This window comes from Pollicipes pollicipes, unplaced genomic scaffold (assembly GCF_011947565.3).
Source record: "Pollicipes pollicipes isolate AB1234 unplaced genomic scaffold, Ppol_2.1 Scaffold_5724;HRSCAF=6776_pilon_pilon_pilon, whole genome shotgun sequence".
Taxonomy (NCBI): Eukaryota; Metazoa; Arthropoda; class Thecostraca; order Pollicipedomorpha; family Pollicipedidae; genus Pollicipes; species Pollicipes pollicipes.
In genome coordinates, this window is record NW_023596746.1 from 7,133,377 (window position 1) to 7,153,539 (window position 20,163).

At 48.3% G+C, this 20,163-nt stretch overlaps 1 protein-coding gene across 1 annotated transcript; it reads left to right on the forward strand.

Annotated features, from left to right (window-relative positions):
* The first annotated feature begins 2,936 nt into the window (after nt 1-2,936).
* LOC119102401 (uncharacterized) lies at nt 2,937-14,753 on the forward strand. Its single transcript, XM_037225770.1, has 5 exons — nt 2,937-3,107; nt 4,531-4,719; nt 11,948-12,063; nt 12,856-13,001; nt 13,906-14,753. The coding sequence occupies exons 1-5, from the start codon at nt 2,937-2,939 to the stop codon at nt 13,923-13,925; spliced, it is 642 nt and encodes a 213-aa protein (XP_037081665.1). The 3' UTR covers nt 13,926-14,753.
* The last annotated feature ends 5,410 nt before the right edge of the window (nt 14,754-20,163 follow it).

Here is a 20,163-nt window from a genome sequence, read left to right on the forward strand (position 1 = left end):
GCAGGCAGGGCAGGTTATCCTCTGTTGTGCGGGGAGGGGACGGCAGCTCTCGTTGGTCCTGTAGGAGCGTCTACACCAGGTCGCGCGCCGGCTGATCCTCCAGCACGCTCTTGGCGTGCTCAGCTATCAGAGGTGGAAAGCGTGGTCACGAACGTGAGATATGAACGACTCGACAATCATATTTTGCTTGGCCTTGATCGTTGCATGCCAAAGGAATCACAAGATTTGAATGACGCTATTATGACGTCATGGATGCCTGGGTGACCTTGAAATAGTCTCTCAGTAATAGTCGGATCAGCTAACTACTCAAAATGAGACATTTGATTGTGCGGTTACCTGCATCACAAATTATATCAGACGAATTGTGGGAGACAGCTTCTCCAATCTGGATTCTTGCTTCTTAGCAGTCACAAACCCATTCGGGTGCTCGCCGCACTGCCGGCGTCATCGGCTGACCTGGGGCACCTGTTCAGCCGCGTCGACCTCGTGGTCATCGTCGATCAGGTCCACGATGACCGCAGAGTGTCTGGAGGTCTCCTGCCTTCCGCAAACCTACCGGCAAACGTTCGGTAACGACGCGACCGCCGTTCTCCAGGAGTTCTGCTCGCGGCCTCGAAAACGGGATACTGGTCTTCAACAAGCTCACCGCAAAGATTTGTTCCCGACGATTGCAACATACGTATGGTGTATTTGTGCATTCAAACGCCAAAATAAAGCAAATCAGCCTACTAGCTTCTACAAAGGGATGCACTATCAGTGGATTGGTCTGAAAGCGGCGTAAGCTATCGGATGCAGCAATGTCATTTGCTCTAGTTAATTATCCAAGCGTGAATTTCTTGAAGTTAGTGCTGGCAACTGATCCGAGGCAAAACAGGACTAGTGTTATGTTTTAATCCAGGGATTTTGTGTGCAAGCTGAATGATTAAGAGAGGAATGGCTGTTTCAGATACTGTACCTTTGATCTATCGATCCAAGGCACCAAAGTAAGTCCAATAAAGGTGTTGGGTGTTGCAGTGGCATGACAGTCTAAAGGACAGGCCACGAGAGCTAACACCACACGTTGCTCACGCCGTGCAGAGCTTGGGTTATGTGATAAGGTTATGTCTTCGGTGCAGATTAATAAGCCAATTGTGTGTATCCTGTGGTCTCTTCAGCGATTTCATAAAATCGAGCAACCAGAATCGGAGTTCTTTTAGCGTGGGCTGTCGCCGGTCTATTAAAATTGACGTCCCTTGGAGAGGGTACCCTCCCCTCCCCTCCCCTCCGATTGGAATTCCTGAATCCGCCCCTGCGAAAGGCATACGAGTATTTTTTTTTTGTTGGTTCGCAGGGAAGATGTATGCGTTGTGTTGAATAACATTCCTGATTTAAGAAAACATAAGTCCACGTTTGCTGAAACTCTCAGCGCTCGAAATTCCTAGGGTATGCAACTCACGCCAAGAAATATCGCAAAGAAAGATTATATGCGGCCAAGAAGGTGCCCGTGATCCCGTTTCGTGTCTCTCGTGGACGTCTGGAAGGTCGCACGCGCAGCAAACTGTGCAGCAGTCTGAACTTGCAATGGCTTCGTGCGGTTTCCAAATCGTGGTTGCAGCCCTCGCCTTTCTCGTGCGGTGACATGATAAACGTTAATAGACGGGGCATGCATGCGGACGTCATATATATATATATATATATATATATATATATATATATATATATATATATATATATATATATATATATATATATATATATACATATATATATATATATATATATATATATATATGAATATATATATATATGTATATTATATATATACATATATATATATATATATGAATATATATATATATATATATATATATATATATATATATGTATATATTATATATATATATACATATATATACACATATATATATTATGTATATATATATATATATATTTATATATATATGTGTATATTATATATATATATATATATGTATATATGACGTCCGCATGCATGTATATATATATATATATAGATGTATGTATGTGTGTGTGTGGTGTGTGTGGTGTGTGTGTGTGTGTGTGTGTGTGTGTGTGTGTGTGTGTGTGTGTGTGTGTGTGTGTGGTGTATATATATGAATATGTATATATCTATATATTTATGTATATTTGTATGTATGTTTCCACTTAAACGAGCATGTGAATGCCGAACAGGACAATGAACTCGACAACCCCATACCCGTTCATTATGAATCTTGTCGTTGCGCCTGCCCATAAATACACCGATATGCTGGGGGCTGATGCATTTTTACCCCTCCCAAGCAAGCGTCTGCAGTCAGTGAACACACCGCGCGAGGCTGCTGTTGCCATTTGTTATCATGCAAATACGGTCGGAATGAGGCCGCTTTCACCGGGGTCGGCTCCACCGCCCGCCACACGTTGCAATCAGATAGGCTGCGTCCCTACAGGTTCACGGGCTTAGCAGCGCCAGACGGGCGGCTCTGCAGCGGCGGCTGTGCAGCGTACCCAGGGTCACCTGAGAAGCGGACCTGCAGTCGGGACGCTACTGACGGCCCGAGAACAACGCTCGCGGAGCTGACCCCGAGTGGCCTGCTCTCGGCCGACGGCGCAGCAGCTGGAAGCAGCCGGAGGCTGATCTCCCGGGGCGTGCTCTGCAGCACGCCGACGCTCCCCTGATCAGTCACCTGTGTTCGGAGCAGCGGCTGGAGGCGGTCAGGCAGTGATCCTCTGCGGAGATCCCGGGTCATCTGGTGCAGCGCCTGGCGACAGCCACCGACTGGTCTCCTGGAGCGCCTCCTCCAGCTCACGGGACGGCGGCTGAACGCAGCAAGCGAGCGATCTCCTGGGAAGGCGCCTACGGTCTCCGCAACAGTGACCAGAGACAGCACGCGGCCGATCTCTTCAGGCGTCTCCTGCCGGTCCTTCAGAGCGGTACAGCGATGGCCGCCCTCCGGCTGGTGTGCCTGTACGGGCTGCTGCTGCTCGGTGGCGTCTCCTGCAGCACCGTCGCCGGCAGGTTCCTGTCCCAACTGCCGCAGACCATCTTCCATCCCTTCATCAACTTCTATGAAATTCATCTGGACCCGGAGGACTATCAAACCCTGACAAACGTATGTATGTATTAAAATTAGGGACACCCGACGCTGAGACAGCCATGTTGGCAAATGTCAAAACGTAAATGCTGACGAGGCGTTGTTGAGTCAAATCAGAAAAGAAAAGCATGTTTTACACACAGCCACCTAATGACCCAAAATACCCCCAACTGCGCCTCTAAAAGGGCCCAGGACCAAGTCGCGCGACTTTCTGTGGGTAGCGAGTGAGCGGGAAAAGAATGACTGTGAAAGCCCGGCGGGCAGCTCATTTCGAGTAAAGGTAGGTCAAGACACAGATAATGCCGAAAAGGCAGATATAACAGAGTTGCTGGGTTGCAAAGCCGACAATGGAGAAATGTCAAAATCGTGCTGAATTGTCTTTTTCGTTTTGATGAAAATTGGCATTACGCCGTTAGCATGTGCCATACCATATTACCCCGCATTAGCACTATTCAGCACCACTGGGATCGTTTTTGAATTTTCCGAGAAATAGCTCTCAATTATATATGATTCAGTGCCTATTGTAGGCCCTAATGTTGTCAAGTTGATTTGCCACTTAATGAATTAGATGACTGGCAAAGTTGTGTTGCCAAATGCTTAGGATCTCGTTTGGTTCTCCACACTAGTCTTGAGTAGCGAGTCATTGCACACGGACTTTGGTATGAGTCGGGCAAGGTTGGAGGGACATGACCAAGCCAGGCACGCTCAGGGGACGCGGAGCTCCACCAAGTTCTGATGATTGAAAACTAAGTCGAGTTATTTATAGAGTCATACCAAGCGGCATCAGTTTAATCATGAGAACCCTGTAGAATCCTCGTACTCTCGCGTCAGTCGTCTGTCTACACCAGAGACGCAGACCGATTTTCGTGGTGGGAAGAAGGGGGACACAGCTCAAATTTTTCCCTGTAAATTCTGTGCAGCGCGCAACGTTTTCACGCAGACGCCGAAATGTCTTGCATGGCGTAAAAAAGCGTCACTCTGTTTCATTGTACTTATTTTTAGATTCCCATTAGAAGTTTGTTCAGTGTTAACATTTATTCACACACGTAATAACGCACGCAACAAAAAATTATAACGAGGAATGCCCGTTTCGCTGGGTTTCGCCTGGCTTACATTTCAGGCCTACCTGCCAACCAGGAAAGGGTACAGTGTCTATAAAAAACGTCAAAAGTACTACCTCAGGGAAATGCTTAAATGCTTTAAACCGGTGCACTCCGTGTTGGTTTATTTGGCAGCAACGTTAGATGAGAAGTAGCAATTTAAGTGATTCCGCAAGCGTTTAAAAAGATACCCACTTCCTCGTGCTGAGGATGATATCTGTATGCTGTGCCATTCGGTTGTACAGGGATCGTGGGCCACCAAAATTTAAGGCGCTGGATCTTCTCAGACTGCACCCGGCATTACACCCCTGCTGATGCCGTGCCGGCACCCTCTGCGACAGGTCCCAAGGCTAGTGGCCACCGCCATCATGGGCATCGCCTACGGCCTGGCTATGCTCGGCCACCTCCCCGTCAAGTTCGGGGCCAACTCGGACGGGAATAAGGCGGCGTACGCTAAGGACCGGCCTCCGGGAGCCTATGGAGCCTACAGCTACAGGCGCCGACGCTCGGCTATGCAGCATATCAGATCGGTAAGGCAGGCGAGCTGCAGCCAGTCAGATCGGTAAGGCAGGCGAGCTCCAGTCAGTCAGACCGGTAAGGCAGGCGAGCTCCAGCCGGTCAGACCGGTAAGGCAGGCGAGCTCCAGCCGGTCAGACAGATAAGGCAGGCGAGATGCAGCCGGTCAGGCCGGTAAGGCAGGCGAGCTGCAGCCGGTCAGACCGGTAAGGCAGGCGAGCTACAGCCGGTCAGACCGGCAAGGTAGACAAGCTCCAGCTGGTCAGACATGTAAGGCTGACAACCTCCAGCTGGTCAGTTGGGTGAGACAGACAGCTTCAGCCGGCAAGACAGGTGAGGCAGACGAGCCACTCAACAAACACGACTGCTACACGTCCAAATAATGATAGTAATTAAAGTAGCGGCAGGATTTTTTTTACTGAATCAAGTGTAATGTGAAAAACTGCGGTGACGCTCCAGGTAATACAGCAACACTGCGCGAGCGCAGACCCATAGACGGGTCGTGGGAAGCTGCTTGCTTCCTTCCGTCTCAGGGTACCTCCGCCCTTGGCTTTCCTCGAACCTTGTTGACCGGTAACAAACACCAAGCAAACCGTTCACGCTTTACACGAAGCAGAATAACAGGCTATCTAGACTACCATTCACCAGACGGCGTAGGCCTGGCTTAGCAAGGACTGGAGCCTTATCGTTCCTAACATTCTGAATGCTGACGACTTTCCTTGAAAACGAATTTGGCATAGCTGTTCACAATGCGAGCCGCAGCATGATCTAGAGGCGATTCCAGACAGGATTTTGAGAGACATGTCAGGACGACCCATGGGGTTTTTAAGGCGAACGATGATGTTTACTTGACTGTACCCGCCAGAAGTTTAACTAAAATGAGCTAAAATAGGGCGGTTTATTACACCAAGGCTGATTACGTCTTAGTTATTTGTGATGCATGTGAACTGCCAGAGTCGACTCCAGAAACGAAAGGATGCAAAAGGATAGAAGAGGCCATAGCCCACACAAGCCCTGCTTAGTGTGAGCTCTGATACAGGGGAAAAGTGTCTTTTTGTCTCCGACAAATTTCGGGAAGGCCCGAATTGCCACCTTGGGCTAAATCTGCCAGAAATTTTTGCTATCTAACGTAATTGCAACAAAAAACACAAAACAAAAGGTAAAGGAAATGTGACGAGTCATAAACGTCATGAATAATCAGATTTCGGAAGGTGCGTTTGCACTAAAGTACCATTACTGGTCATGCCAAAAACCCCGGTGATTGGGGCGTAGGCCATAGTGCAGGATTTACTGGCACAGCGGGCTGAAGGCTGATGGGCGCATTGGTTCAGTGCAAAGCTTAGATGTCGCGTGTACGGAGAAGGACAAGAACATCTTTTGGTCATCGGCCGCACCACAGCCATAAAGGACACGTGACAAACCTCATGCGCTATCTCACGACATACTGGGGTAATACCCGTGTTGGAGAGAGCTCTTGCAGGGTTTAATCCATCCATAAAAATCACTCTCCACCGCTTTGCTATCAGCTGTACTCTCCTTTTATGCTACAACCCACATTACCTTAAGTTCAGAATTGATTTGTCGTCTTATATCACAGCTGTGGCCTACGTCTCTAATTGCAGTGTCGTAAATAAACTTTCTTTTTTCCATAAAACCCAAAGTTTACATTTCTGCCAATGTGCAATTTGCATGTGTATTTGTTCACACAATTTTAGTGAAATATATATAGATATATAAATAATATATACATAACTATATATATATATATATATATATATATATATGTATATATATATATTGGATAAGCAGAGCATAAGGGGATGAAATACAAGAAGATTTGCGTGCTTTTCACCTGTTGGCAACGTTTACAACTTTGACCCCACCCATTCATTTTAAGAAATCACACCCACGGTACGCAGCTTGTTTAAGAAAAATGTCTTACATACATACAAGAGCTGATTTAGTCGGCTGCGTTGAAAGAGGGACACATGAATGCCTGGTGGACCAATTCATGTCAGAAGCAGGCAATTTTGTCGAAAGTGTATTGGCTGCCGTATTGTGGTGTAAGGAAAGGTGATTCGGAAATAGATACCGTAGCAGGCATCCATCTGCTTCACACACCAATCAGCGGTGACGCTGATTTATAAACAAGCAGGGGAGCAGCCACACGATCATTTCGCAGTCACATGGGTGATAACCGGTCCATGGCAATGGCCGCTGACGGTGGACGGGAGCAGGGCCCAGACAAGGAATATCCGGGAGAATGTCCTACACTCTGTGACTTTTCTGCAGTGGAAAACCGAGGCTGGTGGCTTTTGTTACATTATTTTTGGCAGCTGATATTTAAAGCGTTCGAACTGCTTTCTGCCTAAATACTGCAACAAGACCTCGGTTTGTAAAGCCGTGTGTGCCAGGTGACCTGCGAGAGCAGGGTAGACCGTGCCGAACATTGCGGTACATTGCGAGCACTTGGCGGCTTTTGATGCAAAGTCTATCGACCCGGAATTAAACGATCGGATGGTAGAGTGTCTGGTCAGTGTGGGCAATATCAAGGTCGCAAAAAAATGTAGAAATGTGAAAAACGGCTGCGTGAAGCTTTCGGTTATTCAATGCTGTCGGCGAGGAGGCGTGTCCGAATGCAGACCGGTCCCGGCGCGGAATTCCTTTAATGATATGGGGAGAAGGTTTTCAGTCCTACATTGTGCATGATGAAGGTTCCCAGATAAAGGATAGCCCACGTTTTACTCAGCAGTGGCATGCGTATTTTTCACACGATCAAGACTGCAGTGGCATTTTAAAGGCTGTGCAATGACAAAAGTAGGGTTAGCAGCAATAACAGTCATCAATGATCTCGCATTCGTCACATTGCAAAGAAAAAACGTTTTTTGAGGACGAAAACGAGGATCCTGTCAACACCATCTCAGAGCGCCACATCACTGCCGCTCTGATGTCCTGAGCGACCCTGAGGCGATTCCACGGGATCGGTAGGGACGGCAGCGGCTCCAGCAGGTTGGCACGACACCGCGCATGCCATGCGTGCCGCGTCGCTCGATCGTGTTTCCTGGATTAGATGATGACCTATCCCTTGGCATGCACATCAGCTTAAGACTGCCGTTATGCGGCTTTCCACTCGCCTGACCTGTCGCCCCTGATCACAAAGCCACGTGGACAAGCCAGCTTATCGTCAAAAGCTCCTGGCCGCCTTTAGACTTGAGGTGGGACACGTCACCGCCGACAAGAGTAACTTGACAATCGACCACCTGTAGCGGGTTCAGCTGACGCGTGCTTTCGACCGCCAGGGAGTCAAGTGGGGCATCTTTTGTTGTCACGATATGACGTATGTGGAATCTCTGACGACGCGCACTATTGCTGTACATGTTTTCATTGAAGTAGCAGCTGTTGCCCCCTTACAGTGTCAGTGCAACGCCTGGCATCGCCTCTGCCATGCCGGCCACCCGCCCCCTCTGGTGGGTCGGGCTGAGAGTGCCCTCGGGGCTCGCGCTCAGCGTCGCTGGCACTCACTCACGTCTGTTGGTGCCGGGCAAGACAGCTTTTGTCTCGACAGCAGTCGGATGCTACCACATCCGCGATTGTGCGAGCTTTTCACTCTCGAGGAAAGCATTGGTTAACTTTTACCTGCGCCACCCAATGTTTTAAAAAACCGGCGTACATTGCTGCCTCGATCCACCTGTGTTATCTGGCGAAAAACTGTCCAGCATTCGCAGACTGGTCAAATATATCCTGGAGTTCGCGTCGCAAAAACATGGCAAAATGGCTTAAGCAGCCGACGCAGTCCTTAATACCAACCAATGGCTGGAACGTGAGGTGCGTAAAAACACCTACATACTATTTGGCACAAAATAGGTACAGTGATGCGTGCTTCGCAGCAGAGTAATCACGTTCGTCGCAAGGTGCTGAGGCCAGCCATGACTCTTACGACTAGAAATAAGCCCAGTTGTTTAGGTATTTTATACAGCTTAGTATGTGAAGAAAATCTCGACTGAAAGATTTGTGAAAAGCATTGATCTGAGGGTCATTGGAAGAGCAGTGTGTCACCACTGATCTGTGGCGTCCGCCCTGATCTAATCTAGTTTGTAGTATATTTCTGTCACCTCCTAAAAATGATCCTGCTTAAAGCTGCTCAGTATTTGACAGTATTTTGTGGCTCAACTTGCTCATACACCGCAACATCGATGTTTCCTTGTTTACTACACATATACTTACGCTGCAAGTGTCGGCGAGTACACCAATACGAATTTTTGAGTGTCCTCTAACTGAGATGGTCGCTGTAATTTGTTGCCATTTTCGCATCTTTGTCACCAAATATCTCACAAAACCTTCCATTTTTGTCACCGATCATATTCTGTGAATCGGAGGCTTTTTACCCATATTCTGATTCCACAAATTGATCCATTCAAAAGGCTTGAATAAAACGTTTGAAGAAACAGTAGGAGTTTCAGTGCTTACTGTCCAAATGGGCCCCGATAGTAGAGATTTTGACAGCTTCCGTTTATGAAATACATGCAAATAACATCTAAAATTACTCGTGCAAGAGCTACGGCAGGCTATTAGGCTGGGAAAGCTGCAGCGAGCATCGGTTTTTGAGCTTAGCTGTTTGGAAATATGGCTGTGCCAGCTTTTTGTTTTGTAGTCGCTGGCATCATGCACTGGGTCGATGATGACTTCTAACCCCTGTCCTGCCCGGCAAAATGAAGCTAATTTTTTAAGGAAGGCAGTAGCAGGCAAAGTCAATGTGGTATGCATTGCAATGTCTATTCCGAAGCTGATGGGTTTAAGCTCATACTCATCATTTCAAATGACCGCTAGGCACAGCTAGGTGTAAAAATCATGCAAAACTGTGCAGGGTGACGATGCCGGGAATATCATATTGTCAAGAAAGTATTGATGCAAACAGCTACTGAATTTTTTGAATTTTTTTAATTTCATTTATTTATTTTATTTATTTATTTATTATGTTTATAAATTTATGTTATATATATATATATGCATATATTTATAACTTATATAAGTTTTATTTATTTATCATTTATTGAATTTCATTGAATTGAACACCAAAGATACCGCAAAGTTGGCATCTAAAGTCATTAAACACGTAGCCTGAGTAATGACACACAAATTACCATGCACCTGTCTATGTTTCGGAGGTGCATCCAAGCACTGAGTTTGGAGGGATACCCCCAGGCGTATCACTGAATCCACCCTTTGCAATGAGATAACCATAATTATGCACTCGGGTTTCATAGACGCACTCCACCCCAGTGCACACCAAAAAAGTCCTGAGTCTGCCTACGATTCATGTATAAAAGCAAAAATTTCCCCGTGGATGCAAAACAAAAAGTTGGGAAAGGCCACTAGGCTAAAAGACGTAAGCTCAATTACCACGCGAGTGCCGCGCAAAACAACCAGGGGTCCGAATCGCCCGCTCCCTAGACAGGGATAGAGTTTAGAAACGTTGATAGTTATGGATAACTGCGGTGCCAGGCAACATGGAAGAGGGACCATTACCTCACTGCGAGATTTTGGTAAGTCTTCCAGTGTCCGTTACGATGACTTGTCCGGTACTGCACCATTGCTTCGTCTAACAAAACTCCACAGGGACAGGGCAAGGTTACACAAAACGAGGGGCGTCATGCACTTCGTTTTGTTAAATTATTCTCGTGTACCGGCACAAAGTACTTTGACAAGGCCCTTTGGGTGACTTTTAGACTGAACCCCCTACTTGTCATTCGTGCAGGCACAAATGATAAAGGTAACTGTATTGGCACAATCTTTCCCGTGTAAAAGATCGGGTTAGCACTCGTCACAGCCTTGCTAGCATTGAACAGAGCCGACACGGTCTTAACGGACCTGATCCATTTAACGCAACTTAGCCCAAGATGTAGCAAAACATCAGGCTCCACGCTCTAAGTCACGCGCCTCTTTCGCAGCTCTTGCTCTTTATATTTAGATGCACCCTCCAGACATTGAGGTTGAAGTTTAAATGAAAATCAGACCTTAGTCTGAACATAAGGTTTTCTTAATCCGAAGCCAGACTGATAGTGTCATGAGTCTCGGTCAGATTTCATATTTTTCCGAATTGGAAAGTTCGAATACGAGTCCGACTGATTCATTAAATGGATTCATGCAAAGCGAATGAATGCTTTATTTAGAAAGTGATGTTCATCGGTAGGATGATTCAACTTGTTCCGAGTCACTGAGTTTATGCGTGGAAGTCGGAGGCCGGACGGATTCAGATCCATCGCTGGTCAAAGGATTGCTGGAAATATTCGTGTCCCTTTATTTGTTAATGCAATTTCATTGAGATTATTGCAATAAAAAACGATACACAATATCGTGCATGATAATTTCTGCTAGCATTATCAACCCGTAGATTGTGGCCGATGATTTTGCTCGCAAAGGTTTCCTAATAAAAAGCTTCACTAAAAAAACTATTGGCACGGCAACCGGGCGGGGGAGGGAAAGAGCAAGGATAACTCGGTTCTTAGATTTATGTAAAAATTTAAAATATACCATGTCGCTAAGGATGAATGGGAATATCTTTGAGAAGGGCCAATTAGTGCCACTTTTAAGAAAGATCCAACGCTCCTGCTTAAAAACTCTTGATTCATCACAATGATTCACACGGGCAATTACCTTAGATATACTGTTGGGTCGTAAAGATGATTTTGCATGAGGAAGCTACTTGAGTGTGCAGCTTCTCACTCACGGAACCTTAAGTACACATGATCGAACTATTCTGAAGAGTGGCGCGTACTTGTATACGTCTTGAATAAATTTCTGGCAAAGACCAGCTTTCTGGGCAATCCTGATCAATCATTTTGTCATGAACTGATAACTTATCACCCCGATGTGTGGATTTGAAACGTAGCCCCAGTGATGCCTTAAGAGGATGTAACTCATCCAGACTGAGGACAGCCTGGCATTGTTGCTGTTGGCCTTTACCACCGGCAACTGTACCCTTTTAACTTCTAGAACTGCAGGGATAATTGCTGCGCAGACATGGCTGATGCAATAACACATGTTTTCTTTCAATGTATTAGTTTGTATGAAGACACGTCTGATAGTGCAATCATTGGCCGCAAAGTCGCAGTGCAGTGTGTTTTTTTTTAAGCGGCGGAGATCTATGAATAGCAACGCAATGGTTACTCGCTTCATCTCGCACTCGTGATTTTGACTGTGCCGTAAACCACAGCACCCACAGCCATGCTTACCTGCCCACAGAGGACCGAGATGGACTTGTGCGTGATGCGTCTCGTGTGCGAGCTGAGCGTCGAGTACCGCGACGACCCCAGCCGCTTTCACGCCATTGAAGAGGCAGTGCTGCGCAGGATATTCCGGTGAGGCACGGCGACGAGCTCAGTGACCATTTACCAAAGCGGAAAGCTGACGAAGTCAGTTATGATAATTTTTTTATTTATTATAAGGCCGGCATTTGTCCGGTCCAATGCCGTCTTTATGTGATACGTAACGGCTGATGAAAGAAATACACATATGCACCCCAATCATGACGTGCTTGTTAAGCCGGCATTCTGTAGGCATGCGTAAATCGCAATCTGCTAAAAAATAATGTGCCGCGTATTGCAAACGTTTAGGAACACATCAGTTCCAATGCATTGCGGGTGCATTATTAAGGCTGTGGATTGCACAACTCATCTGTGACAGGATCTCATGGCTGCTGTCCTGCAAGGTGACCCCATTTCTGGACGCCCTTATAGACCATTACATTACATGATATCATTACAGAGGGCATTTGTATGCGTGTGATATCGCCTTCTGTATGAAGGCAAATGAAACATGTAGTGGTAGATTACGGACACATTCAGGCACAATAAGTCAGTGTTGGATGACGTGGCAGTATTCGGTTCTACTTTTACTGAGAAAACATCCAGGGGAGGTAGATCACAAACTGCAGCTGCACCGATCAACTGCACAATTGCGAAGCATGCAACAGCGTTTAACAACATGGGAAAAGTAAATCACGCAAAAAACCTGGCTGTTGTGTTGCCCCAGCGATCTCAACAGTCAGCGGTTGCAGCTAGTTTAGACTCGCGGTCAACAGGCCCCACACAGGGCCCGAGGCCGTAGGGATTGGTGCCCGGCGTCCGATGCCCCGCCACTGCCCTTCCCAGGGGAGGTGAGCAGTCGGCCGACAGGACCAGCCCTCAGCTCGAGGAGGGTACCGGTGCTGCCAGCCCGGTCTGCCAGCAGTGGGCCTCGCCGTGCTCCGTCAGCTGGATACTAAACAGTCTCACCGATCGCCCACCAGTTGATAGTGGTGAGTCCCTTGACGATGCGCCCGCTCACTGGTCGCCGACAGTCTGATAGTGGTGAGTCCCTTGATGATGCATCCGCTCACTGGTCGCCGACAGTCTGATAGTGGTGAGTCCCTTGACGATGCGCCCGCTCACTGGTCGCCGACAGTCTGATAGTGGTGAGTCCCTTGATGATGCATCCGCTCACTGGTCGCCGACAGTCTGATAGTGGTGAGTCCCTTGACAATGCGCCCGCTCACTGGTCGCCGACAGTCTGATAGTGGTGAGTCCCTTGATGATGCACCCGCTCACTGGTCGCTGACAGTCTGATAGCGGTGAGTCCCTTGATGATGCACCCGCTCACTGGTCGCCGACAGTCTGATAGTGGTGAGTCCCTTGATGTTGCATCCGCTCACTGGTCGCCCACAGTCGGATAGTGTTGATTCGCTTCAGATTGCATCTTCTCTTTGGTCATCAACTCTCTGACAATACTGGGTCACCTGGTGCTACATCCCTTCAACGGAAAGCTGTCTCAGGCATGCAGACGGCAATGAGCTTCCTTATTCTGCGTTTCCTCACGAGCCGGTAGGCATCAATTGTCGGACAGAGAGTCCACGTAGAGACGGCACGTCATTACGTGCCACCGACATGGGTATATTACAACTTTCAATTGGAATTCAGTTGCATCCAGCATCTCAGAACTTAAATATTAGCACCATGGCGTTGTGTGGAAAGAATGGACCCGAAAACCGTATTTGCCTCTGCAATTTTTTTTATTTTAAAGTTTCTCCTCTGCCGCCGACCTTATCGGGAAGAAATAATCCCTCAAAATGTCTTCTCATGGGCCACCCACCACCTGTCGATGTTGCAGCCCTTGATACTGCCCCTCTCACCGTCCCCTCACCCCCTCACGCGTCTCTGCGGCAGAGGGCGGCGCTCAGACGTGAGGCGCTCGTCACGAGACCCGGCGTCACAGGGGACGTGGCTCCACCGCGAGCCGGCCCCGGCGCAGACGTCGCCGCCGGCCGCTGCGCTCCGCCGACCCCCCTCAGTCGTCTGCCGGCCGCGTTAGGGTGTTCTGTTACGCAGTGTTCTAGGTGCTCTTGTCTGTTACGAGGAGTAGGCATATGTGGTGCTTGTAGGTTGGGTTGGACCATTGGCCGTTGTTATTTATTTCGCTTGTTTTATCGTTGACAGTTAAGTCAATGGCTAGGGTATGAATGCGTAGGCATATGCCACCTCACATCGATTGAATGTGTGTGCTTTTGGGTAGCGTACAACAGAAACAGTCTCGCAAGTCATTATTGTTTATTTGTTTTTGGGGGGCATAAACAGTTCATAGGCAGAAGTCCAATTGCGGAAGCAGTCCAGTTTGAAAACAATGAATACACGATACACCCACAGGCAAAAAACCTAACCACACACACATGGACACATACATACGTACACATTACATACAGTCACACACATACCTTACACGCTCAGACACAACGGTCATCAAAGAACGCTCCACGAGTGCCGGCGAACCTCAGCAAATCATATTGAAATGATCGTGTTGGCTTGATAAGTCAGTTGAAGGAGATTACTGTAGAAAACGATTGCAGGCAAGGGTTAGATGTGTGGTAAATCCATTTCAAACCGTGATGACCCCTGCAAATGGCTTGTGGAAAATGCGGATGTAGCCAGACCGAACAGCGATGTCAGGTAAGCACAGTCAAGCCTGTGATGATACACGCTGAATATAAATTAGATGTCAGACTGAATAAAACATACTTTGATGGATGCCGTTTGGAATTAACGAGAGGGAGCTCATAATCCAGTGGAGGACACTGGGGCTGGGTACTCGCACCCAAACACATGACCAACTGGTGTTGTAGTCTTTCGAACCGGGCGAGATGGGAAACGGGAGCACCGCTCCAAATAACGCTACCGTTCCCTATCAATGACCTCACGTGAGTGCTGAGGGCACGCAGCGAAGCCTTATGACTGAACCGCGCTCGACTAGGACACGACGGCATTTGCACGCTTGGCATGAGAAGGCTCAGCATCGTGTTTGCTTTTGAGACAGTCGAATCTACGTGATTGGCGAAGAGAGTTTGGTGTCCAGCAAGACGTCAAGGTTCGCAATTCTGCTGGCAGCTATCCAAGCAGTGACCGCTTAGTCCTTATGAAGAGTGAACAGGTGACGTGCGGAGGATGAATGAGATGGTATTGCACTTAGCTGGGTTCAAGTTCAGTCCCCAGTCTCCGGACCATCCACAGAGACGATCCAAATTGGCCCAAAGTATGAGCCAACGCGCTGAGTTGTCGATTCTGTGATAAATTTTCACATCGTCAGCGTACTTAAGGCACCGACTCAAAATTAAGACTTGTTGCTAGGTTCGCACAGCATACGCCGTTGTTCATATTTTATGTTGGTGGCCGTGCACATTGTAAACCCGTGAACAACAGCGCACCCATAAAACATTGTAGCACGATTTCTCCCTGTTTGACATTAACTTATCCTATTACTGATCAAGTGTCAGTTTGGGAAAAGCGATGCCAACGATAAGCCTCCCGAACGCCGATGCTAGAGGTGCAGTTTCCTACTCAGTAGGGTTTTATTCTTACTCTGCGGTCATAGCATTGCCACAAATGTATTGTGATGCCCAAGCCACAGCAAGCTTAGGCTTGCAGCAGCTCGGCGGAGATCCTTCAGGCCTGAAGGTATCTTGCATATGCAACACAATGCTCCCATGCCTTTTAAGTACATACACATATGAACAGATCTGCTCACCTTTCGCAAAGCAGGCAATCTGAAGCAAAGCAAGGAGAGGGAATAGCACAGCAATAGTTGAATAAATTCCGGACTTATGGTAAGCTGCTAGAAACAGAGAAGGACTGAAGCGCTCACGGAATACATCTGCGTGAGATTATTTTCTTCGCACTCATGTAAATACTCGCGTGCTCGACCACTTTGCCGTGCAATCTCTTCAAAAACATGACGTCTTATTTGAGTGGCCATATAGATGTATTCAGCGTGCGAGTGCAATCTTCATTCACCCGTTTCGAGATTATTTTTTGGAAGCGCCGTAACTCCGCTTCAAGACGCTCACTGCTCCGGCATTGCTGTCTTTCCCCCAGATGGCCCGATACTGGGGGCGTTGCAGTGTGCCCGTTTCCCAGTCGTATCTTTAGGCGCGCGCGCCTACCACACGATGGGCTGGGCTATACGTTATTACTTGCTGAATGTATGCTCAACCGGCTATTGCATGTCGCACGGCCGACTATCGCATGTCGCACGTCCTTCTATTGCACGTCGCACGTCCGACTATGGCATGTCGCACGTCCGACTAGTCGCACGTCCGACTATTACATGTCGCATGCCTGATTATTGCATGCCGCACGTCCGACTATTGCATGCGCATCTCCGACTATTGCATGTCGCACATCCGACTATTGGGGTGGCTTGCGTAGCAGTGCCCGCAGTGTCACTCTTCTGCCACTGGCGGATGGTCGCAATCGTAAACAAACATTATGGACTCGGCAAGAAAATCGCCACGCAGTTTAAAGCCATGGGTCCGTTCTGAGGAATGCTATGATCACTTTGCAATATGAACAAAGCATTATACCTGTACAAACAACGCATTTTTAAGTGTTGGTCGCGCCGAAATCTGCTCGTTTTGTTTTGGCTTCGGAATTCGAGTTGCATTGCCTACCAGACACGAGAGTGCTCCAGCTCCACCGCTCATCTGCACTCCTACTCCCGCCTGACGCCTGAAATCCTGAGAGGAAGTCCACTCGCCAGGGGAGCAGCAGACTCTAACGGTCGGATCGACTGGTTGCACATGTAAAAGTCTCCGTCGTCATGAGGAATGTGCTGGACTTGTAATCCAGTGGCACTGGGTACCAGTCTCATAACCGGCGCATTGCTTGGCCCATTGCTTGGCCCTTGGCCCGACTGAAATCGAAGCGACAGCTGGCAACTGACCAACGAGGGTTAACCCAGGTCTGGAACGGCTGTGCCGCAGCATTGTGCGGCACGCGAACCCTCCGTACTTGTGTCTGGCGAAAGGGCGGAGGCGAAACTATCCGTTGAACTGGAGGGCACAGCTTGGGTGGCGGCTTCAGACCTCAGGGCATACGCAACAAGCTATGCTTAGCATGCATTCTGCACCGAAAACCACTAATGCAAACCATTCGACACACACACACACACACACACACACACACACACACACACATATATATATATATATATATATATATATATATATATATATATATATATATATATTTCATAGGCGTGAGTTCGATCAGCGGGCTCCGTTCGGCCGCGCAGACGATCGGATGACGTATAAGCCCGCCCTGGGTAAAGGCGGCAGAGAAATGTGCCGAGCGCTGCATGCCTGCAGCAGGGCTGCCGCTGTCCAGGGCGCCAGGACAGGCGTGCCTGCAGCAGGGCTGCCGCTGTCCAGGGCACCAGGGCAGGCATGCCTGCAGCAGCGCTGCCGCTGTCCAGGGCACCAGGGCAGGCGTGCCTGAAGCGCACATCGCGCTGGAAACATGTACCTGTCAGCGACGTCAAATACAAATCGCCAGCGCCTCTGCACTTGCAGCGCGCGTATCGGCAGTCCATCAAAGTCGGACGCGGCGCCCGATGCAGTCGCGTCGGCGGCGGCGGCCACCGGGGCCGCTCTGCAGCGCTGTTTCCGGGCACGTGACCGCAGCAGGGCTCCAAAACCGGGCGCCGCGGTGACCCACAGACCTACCTGGCGATGTCAGTGCCCCCGAGTCGCCCGGCGGCTCACCGCTCCACACCTCGGCATGAGCAGACACGGGGCGAGGGGGGGGGGGGTGGTCCGGAGCCGTGACCGCCAGCCACCGCCGCCCCACCATTGATGTATGCATACATACATACATATATATATATATATATATATATATATATATATATATATATACCGTCTGTTACCAACTGGTTCGGTTTATCGGAATATGTTAGGGAGTACGCAGTGCCTATATTTGTCCGCCTTTGGCTGGCGCCGCTTGGACATCATATAGACATTGGTAGGATCACGCAGCTGTCATTACCCCATCACTAATACAGGTATCAAAAGCACGTCATATATATAATGTGTGTGCCGGTGTGGGTCATGCAGCTATCTCTTTATACTCGCACGACGCTCAGACGCTGCAGCCTGGTGAGCAGGTTTTGGGGCGGATATGTGAGGTTATATGTGATCTTGGGTTTAGTGTATTGCTGCTCAGTACCGTTTTAATCGGAAGTCTGGAATTTCTAATCCCAATCCTGGTCATGCCTGATCGTTTGTTGCCAACTGGTCCGGTTCATCGGAATTTTTTAGCGGGGGCGGATCTAGCCTGGAGTTTTTTAGGGGGGGGGGGGGCAACCGTTCGTCGCCAGCTGGCTGGTATGGGATCCAAGGTCTAGTGCACTTATAAAATGCGATGTTTGCGCCGAGTATGACTAAGCCGCGTCAACGTGCATTTTGTTTTGATATTCAAATCACTGCCAACTTTTCTTCATGAAGTTTTTTTTCCGAAACGGAAAGAAATATTTGATACTGCACCATCAAAGTTCAAACAGACGGCAAGTAGATGAAACTTTTATGAAGTTCTGGGAACGTTTTTTGGGGGCCAAAACATACTCTCAGAGTTTTTTGGGCGCCATGATCCCGTGGCCCCCTCCGCCAGGATCCGCCTATGTTTATTAGGGATTACAACAATGCCTATACCTGTCCGTCTTCAGCTGCTGCCGCCTGGCCACCGTATAGGCATTGGTAGGATCATGCAGTTGTCACTTCCTCATCTCCAATGCAGGCAACAAAAACCCGTCAAGGCGTCGCATTCCGGATATTTTCTGTCCCAACAGCTTTGTCCGTGAGGTGACGAAGTGCAGAACGCGTTCATGTCTCGCAAACGCCTTGAAATGACAGCAGGACAAATATACGGAGTCTTTCAGGGCAAGACAGTGCAAGAAGTTGTGATTATGTATGGGCCATTTTAGATGCTTGGAGCGAATATTGGTATTCGAATCGCAGCCGCTTCCATGCCCGTCACCAAAGCGATGCATTTGAAACGTCCCAAATATGTCAAAACGCTCCAATTCATTTATGAAAAATATCATGCGGAAAGTAATTGCGGGATAATTTTTTAGTAGTCAAACGTTGTTCAATAGCATTGCTTTAATGTTAAACTTAATGCAGCTGAAATCTTGTTAAGGGAATCTATTGGTCGTTCGATGGACTGCCCTGGGATATCACAATTCGCCTATCGGCAATGATGTCCAAGAGACACCCTAACGACGCTACATCACAACAAAGCAGGGCTGTACCATGACGTGCGTTAAAATTCGTAACGGAATAGCTGTTTGCTGTCCAGATATAACCCCACTGCTGCACTCTTTTCCCAAAACGGGATCACGGTAGATTCCACCAGTTAGTTACAAATGTTTGTCGTTGGCCGTCACTTGGACGGGTATAAAACTGCATTGCCTTTCAGGAAAATCATCCTCAGGTTCTTTATAAAACCATGAAATATGGCAAACGTGAATTTCACATCTGTCCACAGGAAAGACGACATGGCTGTCAACTGCCCAGATATCGCATATTTTATTATGTTGCAATGTTCAGCAATTACCCGCGGCTGGCCAACGGGGATTCCCCTGTTCTTTGTCTGAAAGCTGAACACAGCACGGCAACGCTCGCTAATCAAGAAAGTGACGTCTTAGGAGCGTCGCAAACATGTTAATGGAGGGTGAAATGTATACCGCCAGAGGACGAAATGTAAATCGTCGGTAGGGGACAAAGTGTGGATTGTCTGTCAGGGCAGCTCGTGATCCGCTCCACTCAGCCCACGGCTGGCCCATACGAGCCTTTACAGGCCAAGGCGCCTGCTTCAAACTCCAAAAAGGTGATATGTGGTGGGTCGGCGCGACGTGAACTCATCGACGCGCTCCAATGCGCGGGGAGTACCATAGTCTGGCCCTTATGGTTGGTTTCGTAAATTGCACTTCCAACTAGTCAATGTGCGCCAAACCAAACATGCCACACCTTAAAGAGGATCGTCTTTGTCCGGCGGTCAATGGTGGGTTGGCATGAAAGGGCGGCAAAAAATCCCCGAAATTGACTAACATTAAAGTGAACTTTCCACCCTAACCAACCTTCTGCCCACGCTCATCCCGCG

What these genes read in the sequence shown, in the direction of transcription:
- LOC119102401 (XM_037225770.1), top strand. Translation starts at nt 2,937, where the DNA reads ATGGCCGCCCTCCGGCTGGTGTGCCTGTACGGGCTGCTGCTGCTCGGT. An exon ending in CTATGCAGCATATCAGATCG is followed by an intron (nt 4,720 to 11,947) that starts GTAAGGCAGGCG and finishes ACCTGCCCACAG; the next exon opens with AGGACCGAGATGGACTTGTG. An exon ending in GTGCTGCGCAGGATATTCCG is followed by an intron (nt 12,064 to 12,855) that starts GTGAGGCACGGC and finishes TGCCCTTCCCAG; the next exon opens with GGGAGGTGAGCAGTCGGCCG.